The sequence below is a fragment of the Miscanthus floridulus genome, chromosome 10 (assembly GCF_019320115.1).
Source record: "Miscanthus floridulus cultivar M001 chromosome 10, ASM1932011v1, whole genome shotgun sequence".
Lineage (NCBI taxonomy): Eukaryota > Viridiplantae > Streptophyta > Magnoliopsida > Poales > Poaceae > Miscanthus > Miscanthus floridulus.
Window position 1 is genome coordinate 93,051,141 of NC_089589.1, and position 9,183 is coordinate 93,060,323.

The 9,183-nt window shown below is 45.3% G+C and overlaps 1 protein-coding gene across 1 annotated transcript; it reads left to right on the forward strand.

Moving 5' to 3' along the window:
- Positions 1–1,184: 1,184 nt before the first annotated feature.
- On the forward strand, positions 1,185–4,798 carry LOC136485116 (serine carboxypeptidase-like 45). Its single transcript, XM_066482063.1, has 10 exons — positions 1,185–1,696; positions 1,872–1,973; positions 2,198–2,293; positions 2,652–2,744; positions 2,844–2,923; positions 3,012–3,293; positions 3,423–3,550; positions 3,652–3,744; positions 4,194–4,311; positions 4,401–4,798. The coding sequence occupies exons 1-10, from the start codon at positions 1,405–1,407 to the stop codon at positions 4,554–4,556; spliced, it is 1,440 nt and encodes a 479-aa protein (XP_066338160.1). The 5' UTR covers positions 1,185–1,404; the 3' UTR covers positions 4,557–4,798.
- The last annotated feature ends 4,385 nt before the right edge of the window (positions 4,799–9,183 follow it).

Genomic DNA, 9,183 nt, shown 5'->3' on the forward strand with positions numbered 1-9,183 from the left:
CATAACAGCCAGGCAGGCAGCCAATGCATTTTCATCTTTTTATAAAAAAGAGAAAGAAATAGGGTGGTCACCTGCACCTGTTCCTCCCTAGGCCTTATTTAGACGTGCATGTATTCATCTCGATCCATATATATTGAAGTGGAATTAAACTAAGCTCCGTTCTAATCCACTGCAACACATGTGGATTGAAGTGAATATACATGCATCAAACAAAGCCCTAGCGTGTGAATCTATACACTACTGTAACTGTACCGGCAGTATATTCCTATTTGCTGTGATTTTGTGAATACACAGGAACAAATCTATTTATTCTAAAAGAAACTACAAGAAATTGAAGGAAAGAATTGGTCACCTTGACTTGTTGCTTGTGAATCATGGCAATGACAAGTGGGGACCAGTGCCCACCAATTCTGCGCGAGGCATGCAGCAGGATAAACAAAAGCGCCACTGTGGAAGCCCTAGCTAAAAAGCCTACTGTCTGTAATGCACCAAAGGCTTTTGCCCCCCTTGGGTCCATCTTGTCCCTCTACAATTCCCTCTCTCTCATGTCATGTGACCCGCTAAACAATTCATTCCAGGTTTATTTTTCCAATGTACTAGTAATTAAAATAATGTTTGGCCACTGGTGGATCACTGTGTGCAGAGATGGTAAGTGTTTTTTTTACTGACAGAGCATAAAAAGAATTTGAGAAAGGCAATGTTCATCCGGTGTGAAAAAGGGCCTCGTGAACACTTCTACCACACTTGAAATCTTTGCAGTTTTCTTCTGTTTCTACCTACTATTTTGTCAGTGCCTTGTTTGTCAAATTACGCACATGAAGCTGCATCATCTTCCAGCTAATCTTCTGACTGACCGTTGCTCACAAGAAACTACTATGGCAGTACTCTTGTGCTCACAACAAGACCTAAGTACAAGCAGAAAGTGAAATCTGAAGTCTTGGCAATTTGGCATTCATGAGTGTCTGCTGAAACAAATCGACTTTCAGAAAAAGAAAAACAGTTAAAGAACTGTTGTTTCTTGTTCCAACCCTAATCCTGATAACATGTGCATTTATTTTTATTTAGCAAAGACTGACAAACAACACCAACAGTCGTAACAAAACGTACCTTTTATGCCCTTTCCCCTGCTATATATATATTCCATTCCATCCAGTGCTCCAACAACTCCAAGCAGAGGCCTCTCCCTCCCTCCCTGCATCTGCCACTTCCACTCTCTCCCTCCCTCCTCCTCCCACTCCTCCCTCTGAATCATTCATCTTTTGAAAATATTTTTGTGCTCTCAAGGCAAAAGAGCACACTTGACTCTTGCTCGCCTCTCCCTCTCTCTTCCTCAACCTCCAGTCACCCACACCACACACTCTCTCTCTCTAGCTCTCTGTCACTCCGTCCATTGGAGTGGAAAGCATGGCCATGCCATTGCTAGCTCCAGTGAGCTCCTCCAGCTACAGCAGCAGGCCATTGGCGCTGGTGCTGGTGCTAGTCGCGGCAGCGCTGTGCCGTCCGGGTTCTTGCGACGGAGCTGCCGCTGCCGCCGCGGACAGGATCAGGCGGCTCCCCGGGCAGCCGGAGGTGAGCTTCGGCCAGTACTCCGGCTACGTCAGCGTGGACGACGGCGGCAAGCGGGCCCTGTTCTACTACTTCGTGGAGGCCGACGTCGACCCGGCCTCCAAGCCTCTCGTCCTCTGGCTCAATGGCGGTGCGTTCTGCTCTGAGTTCTGACTGACTGAAACCTGGATGCATTGCAGAGCCTGGTCTTGCATTTTTTTTGTTCTCTCTCTCTCTCTCTCTTGTTTGAAATGAAATCCTTGATCCAAGTTTTTGTCATCTACTCTTCCATTCTTGCTCTTTCTGAGATTCCTTTGCCTCTGTAGGGCCTGGGTGCTCGTCTCTGGGTGTAGGGGCCTTCTCAGAGAATGGGCCGTTCAGGCCTAGTGGGCAGGTGCTGGTGAAGAACGAATACAGCTGGAACAAAGGTATGTCATGTGCCTGCCGACGACGTCTATGCGAGGCCATGAGTGGCATCATCCCTTTGCTGCCTTCCTTTTTCATTCCACTGCAAGCAAAAGCTTTGCATTGCTTGCTGCCCATTCCAATTCTTGACCCTTTTTCATTCCCCTTTGCATTGCATTCTCTGTTGTATGTTCTGGGTGGTTTTGGTGTAAGTAATGCTGTTTGTTTGTTGCTCACAAAACTGCAGAGGCCAATGTGATATACCTGGAGACGCCAGCTGGTGTTGGCTACTCCTACTCTGCTGATGCTGCTTACTACCAGGGTGTGGATGACAAGATGACAGGTACTCACTGAAATGCTGAATCTTCTGTATATATATGCTTGGCTAGTTAATTAGTTTTAGTGTTCATGTCCTTGCACACACAGACACACATCATTAATGATAATCTGCCCCTCCAAGTATTAGCAGTTTGTTTGAGCAAAGAACAAAAAAGCAGAAGTTTTTTTTTGTTTTGAAGAAAAATGGTGTACTAGTAGTAGAAAGAAAAGTGACACGCAAGAAGGGGGCATGCTCTTTGCTCTGTCTTTTTGTTTGGGTGGTAACTGTAGCAGTAGCAGTGCTTGCGACTGGGAGTGATGATGAGCCCTTCTAACTTTCCCCCCCCTCTCCATCCACTGCACGTCTGGGTGGACCAATGAAGCCATGGACAACATGGTGTTCCTGCAAAGGTGGCTCCAAAAGTTCCCACAGTACAAGGGCAGGGACCTCTACATCGCCGGAGAGAGCTACGCAGGTAGGAGTAGTATATACAACAATACAGCTAGCATCGTTTGCTTTGTGGTTTTGATCAAGAAACATGCTAAGGCTAGCTCTGTTTGGAATTGCGATTCAGGGCACTACATCCCGCAGCTCGCGGAGGCCATGGTGGAGTTCAACAAGAAGGACAGGATCTTCAACCTCAGAGGCGTCGCTGTAAGCAACCTGATCGAGCCTGAAACTGTTTCTGCAAGTCTGCATTTTTTTTTGGCCTCTGATGATGAACGATGAATTGATCAATCAGCTGGGCAACCCGGTGCTGGAGTTCACGACGGACTTCAACTCCCGCGCGGAGTACTTCTGGTCCCACGGCCTCATCTCCGACGCCACGTACCGCGTCTTCACCTCCGTCTGCAACTACTCCCGCTACGTCACCGAGTACTACGGGGGGTCGCTGTCGCCGCTGTGCGCCAGGGTGATGAACCAGGTGACGCGCGAGACCAGCCGCTTCGTCGACAAGTACGACGTCACGCTCGACGTCTGCCTCTCCTCGGTGCTCTCGCAGTCCAAGATCCTCTCGCCGCACGTACGTCGTCGCCGCCGGCGATCTCTCTCTTTATTTGCAGCTCTGCTCTGCTGCAATGCTGCAACCTCCATCTCCCGGCCGCCGGCTGAGTCTGATCTGATGAAGAATGTACTCTTCTGCAATGCGCAGGAGCAGGTCCGGCAGCGGATCGACGTGTGCGTGGAGGACGAGACGGTGAGGTACCTCAACCGTCGGGACGTGCAGGCGGCGCTGCACGCGAGGCTCGTCGGCGTCGACAAGTGGGCGGTCTGCAGCAGGTGCAAATGCAATCGCTGTTTCATTTCATGACATTTTTTGTCGATGATTCTCTGTCTGAACAGGGCTAACACGCATAGCAAATGTTTCGGTTCTGCTACAGTGTTCTCGAGTACGAGCTGCTCAACCTGCAGATCCCCACCATCAACATCGTCGGATCGCTCGTGAAATCCGGCATCCGAGTGCTAGTTTACAGGTATAATGCTAAAAGATTCTAGATTCAAAGTGTTGTTTTTGTTGTGTTTCTCTACTTTCTTGGTATCAATCCTGAAGTTCAAGACTCTCTGATTAGATTAGAGGGAAGACAAAAAAAATGAATCTAAGTACGTGCAGCAAGGTCCTAAATCGTCTTTGTACTTTTGCTCCTTCGGCGATTGTTGTTGTGAAAAAAAATTGCCTCAACTTTCTGTCTAGTGGGGCCTCCGATTCTGGGGCACGAGGAAACATAAAGCTCAAGAACTTCTCACAGACATTACATGACTAGTACTTGCCATGGATCACTTTTTACATGATGCAAATTTGTACCTGAACCTTTTATGTTCGAGGGTCCTCTCAATTAACTTTTTTTGGGGGGAACATATAAAGCTCTACAATACATGATACATGTTCTAACATCCAGCATTGTTTCCTGAAACGTTTCCGCAGCGGGGATCAGGACTCGGTGATCCCTCTCACGGGGAGCCGAACCCTGGTGCAGAACTTGGCGCATGACATGGGCCTCAAGACCACCACCCCGTACAGAGTTTGGTTCGAAGGGCAGCAGGTGACAAACAGCACAAGCTTTAAAACTTAATTACTAATAATGCATCTAGCAGCTGCAAACTGAATGTTCTTCTCCCTTTCCCTATGCAGGTTGGAGGATGGACTCAGGTGTACGGAGGCGGCGCGCTGTCGTTCGCCACCATCAGGGGCGCCTCCCATGAGGCGCCCTTCTCGCAGCCCGGGCGGTCGCTCGTGCTCTTCAGAGCGTTCCTGCAGGGCCAGCCTCTGCCTGAAACCTTCTCGTGATGATGGACATGTTTGATGCAGCTCCGAAATGCGTCTGCAAGGGGTGGCTTTTGCACTGTAACTGTAAGAAGGTGTTTGATGTATTTGCCTCCTGCTGAGAGTGGTTTGATGCTGCAGCGTTATTAGAGTTTGCGATCCATGTTTCTTCAGCATCCATGGTTCGGCAATTGTGTCTAAAGAAGTGGAAAGAATCTGTCTCTCATTTCATCTGTCTCTGCGTGTGTTCATGTATGTAAATATTCTGCTAGCGCTGCAAAACATTTCATATTCATCATTCATGGACATGTAGAGTGAAAACACCAAGAAAACAAGTGCAAGCAAATAGCAATGTGATGATATAGCTGGTGGAACACCTGGGCATGATCTTATGGCATTGCCGTGATGAGTTTCAGAATTTGAGGAAACGGCAAGCAATGATGCCGAAGAAAATAGCTGTGGCCGGCGACATGAGATCGACCGAGATGAACACCTGTAAATGCAACGCAACCATGAAGCAGCACAGCACCTGAAAGAGGTGGCACCATGAGAGCCCCAGGCCCATCGATTCACGTTGGTCTCAGACAGTCGATTCGATGCAGCGGTGCTGAGTGAGTGCGATCCAGTCCAGTCCATGTCCGTGTCCATGATCCTAGGACAGGTTCCACCGTTTCAGACTTTCAGTAAAGATGTCCTCGGCCATCAATTGTTCCATGGAAGGTGCCGGGACACGGCAGGAAGAGCCAGCATGTGACGCGCTGATGGCCGTCTTTCTACGCTGCCTCTGAATTGGGAGCATTGGACAATGATGGCTGGCTATGAGGTTTGTTTTACAGATCGCAGGGAGATGGATTGTCTTCTAGGAGTAAAGGGAACTACAGCAGAGCAGAGGAAACTAGGCGATCGATCATGACGGCCATGAACGCGACCGAGTGTGAGTGAGCCACGCATGACGGCATGAACGCTTTGGTGTTTGAAAGTTTTTGTATAATAACACACACAGGAGATCTCTACACTAAGATAGAAAGAGCAGACATGCTGGGAGGACAACGGGAAGCATAAGGTTCCTTTATACTTCTCTATTATTGGGATTAACTAAGCAGGGGATATAGCATAGCGATCACACCATATCACTTTAGAGCAACAATACTTTTCCAATCATCGAATAAGACTGGAAAGAGGTGATCGGGGGAAGGCTACCAAAAGCTCTACGAGAACACCAACCCGAACGTGGTGGATTACAAAGGATTGGTCAGAGCTATCACCTCTGGGGCTACCACAACTATCCGTGGAGCTAGGCGCAAATTCAGTTAACCTATAGTCTAGACACCACGTCTATACTATCGATTACTACTTTAGTTTCACGTAAAAAGTAGAGCACTCGGTCGAGCAGAGATCCCATGCCAAGCAGTGATACGACTACACTAACCACGCTTAGCTAAACCACTAAGGCATAAACTAGATAACTGTGAAGGACATTTCAGTAATTAGAGAAAATAAATATAAAGAACTTGAGTCTTACAAAGGACCGATATAAGATTATACCGGAACTCCGAGGACTCTTTCGGAACTTGAGCATCTGTCTCTAACTCCCAACTAGAGTTATTCTACTACTACATCTTGGAATTGGAGTGGAGTTCTTCCTTGGTGGTGTGTGTTGGAGTGAGGGGGAGGCCTCCTTTTATAAGTGGAGAGGAGGAGGTTTATCCTTGAATATTCCGCTCATAAGTGAGCAAACCGACCTCTGTTGGTACATTGAACCTGGACCAAATCCTAACAACCGCCTTTGGAACGTCGTTAAGAGGCAGCTCGTGAAAGATGGGCCTGAAACGTGCCTGTAGGGGTGCGGCCGCACCCTGGCAGAGCCGCCCCAGCCCAATCTTCGTCTGTTGGGCCTCTGGGGATGTATGGGCTATGCCTACAAAGTTTGGCGCCATTTGGAGATGATTTGCTTCGGGTTTGGGCTTGTTTTCCACCTGGTTTGGGCCCTGATTTGCTTGGTAGTGGGCCTTATCCCCCTTGGGCTCTTTTGCTTTGCGCAAGATGGTGTTACGCTTTCTCTTTGCGCATTTTGAATGCGTTTTCCTTGATAATCAAACATGTGTCCTTCAAAACATATAAACACCAAAATTTGTGGAATTCGTTAGTTATAAACCCTATACTAAGTTCGTTGTTTTGAATAAATGGATTTTATGTGGAGTTTTGGTGGTTAAATTTAGGCGTTAAGGACCTCCAACAAGCTCCCCCACACTTGCTCTTTGCTCATCCTCGAGCAAAAGTAGATGCAACTATGAAGCATGGCTTTGAAAGATATGATGCTAGCATAAAAGTTATTCCGTGTCATTCCCCATACCTGTGGAGTTTGGTGTGGCTACCATGTCGCCTTGAGCGGTTGAAAAGTGGAACGACTTTGACACCAAGTCATCACTATCCCACTATGAAGCATACTTGGAGCTTTTGTAATTTGAAATTGAAAGCATGTTGCATACTTCTCAAATGGTACTCTCAAGTCGCTTAACGGTGTATATATCCTTACCAAAGGCTTTTAAAATTGCCTTCTTTTTCATCCTACTTCTAACAAGGCTTATGCGGAGCTTTGGGTAGGGATGAATAGAGAGGCATACTTGCATCACATAATATTGCTAAGTCAAAAACCGGATTCAAGAAGATACAAGTCATACACTTTGATCAAGAAGTGCAAGTGTGTGGAAATTAAACTCTTTTTGGTGTAGACTCCTTTTTCATGACTCTCTCCCTCTTTGCTTTTTCATTTTAGAAAACATTGGCTATCTTTTCTTCTTTTGTTTTTTTTCTCACATACATTTTGGCATGGATATTATTTCTCCCTTTTTTTCTTGCATGCTTTTTTTAGAATGGATTTCTGTAACGCCCAGTTTTTCTAAGGAAACTAAGCTTGTCATATGTATGCCCAAGAAGTCCACACATATAACAATAGAATTAATAGTATCAGAAACAATGTTATTAAATAACATATACATAGCTATATTGAAACTTACATCAGAGTATCGCAGAACAATAACTAATCTTCAGGCTCCATTCTTCACAGGGATGGCCGATTGGGGGCTCCGTACGCCAAGAACATCTAACAGTCTCTTGAGAACTCTATGTCTTCATCCATCTTCTGAGTAACTTTTACTAGAGTCTGGGGGTGTGGGGGTAGCAACAGTGAGCATATGTCGTACTCAACAAATATAACATGGGCAAATGAAGGCTCAAAAGCTAGACACAGTTGAATTGATGTAAGCATTTTTAGTTAGTTACTTTTTAGCATTAAGCTTAAGTTGCCATGTTGAACTCAAAACCCACTTTAACCACATGATTAAGGCAATGGCAATATAACATTAATGATATGCATGAGTATCATAATAAAGCAATAATATCCAACTATTCCGTAAGAAGTCTAGGCCACTCGTGACCGTGAGCACAGCTGATATATCAGTTTTACACTCTGCAGAGGTTGTACACATTCACCATGAGTCGTGATTTACCCTTTCGTCCGAGGTAGCTCATCTCTTGACCCACTTCATAGGAAGGTTGGCAGGGTTCACTATGAAGCCTTTCGAAAGTCCATCTAACAAGTTAGTAGCCGCTAGGTTTTAGCAGCTAGGCGAATGAAGCCCCTCTAACAGAGTGTCACATTTCACGCAGGCTATACACACCCTGAGAGACAAGAAGCCATTCTGCAACCTAGGCCTATCCTTCGCGCCCTTTGGTAACTATTAATGAGCTAGGAAAGCTCAATTTACTTAGCTAAAAACCAAAGCCGAAGCCATAGCTCTCACGGTTGTACTGTAAGTCCTGAGTTGATGCTTACAGATCAGTCCTTGCGGAGAGAAACTAAAGCACCACAAAATAGCCCAATGCTCTAGCCTTCTTAAACCATGTTGCTAAAAAGCAAGTTTTAAACCATTGTTGCATATGCCATTAATCATTGTTAAGGGTTTTTATTAAGTAGAGCAACTAGCATAAACTACCCAATGCATAAACCATATGATTTGAAGGAATAGGATAACAAGGTCTAGAATGGATCCTTAGTGGTGATCAAGTTATGCACACATGAGCATAGTTGTATTAAAGTTATTGGGAGATAAGGAGAGCCTCTTATTATACTTGCCTTTTACTTTTGCTTTCCACTCGATGTATAACTACTCAGATTCTTCAACCTTCATCTTCAACTTCGAGTCTCCAGCGCTCACTGACGGTTCTCCTTCTACTCGTAGAAAGCACTACGCATAGGCAGCAAACAAGCAATAAATAAAAAGCAACTAAGAACAATACACCACACAAAAAGAAAACAATGCACTAAGAGAGAGGGCTCGTTGCTACGGTCGCGAGAGATCACAAGAGATGCCGGTAACGGAACTACCATAAAAATAAATGGCTACGGGATGTTTTATATTATAAAAGAAAAAGTAAAGCCTACATGCTTAATTTATTTTATTGAGTAAAACCATGTAAAAATTATTAAGACCAGATTAGTCAAAACATAATTTAATTTAAAAGTTGAGTTGAAACTACTCATATTTTATTTATAAACAATGCTGTATAATTTAATCAAGTTAAACTTTGACTTTGAGAATAAAAAAAATGAACTTGAGAGCATCTAAAAGTACTTTATATGAATCTCGTT

Excerpts from the sequence above, each read along its gene's own strand:
- LOC136485116 (XM_066482063.1), top strand. The coding sequence starts at position 1,405 with ATGGCCATGCCATTGCTAGCTCCAGTGAGCTCCTCCAGCTACAGCAGC. Across the intron at positions 2,924-3,011 it reads TCAACCTCAGAGGCGTCGCT|CTGGGCAACCCGGTGCTGGA; the intron begins GTAAGCAACCTG and ends TTGATCAATCAG. Across the intron at positions 4,312-4,400 it reads TTTGGTTCGAAGGGCAGCAG|GTTGGAGGATGGACTCAGGT; the intron begins GTGACAAACAGC and ends TTCCCTATGCAG.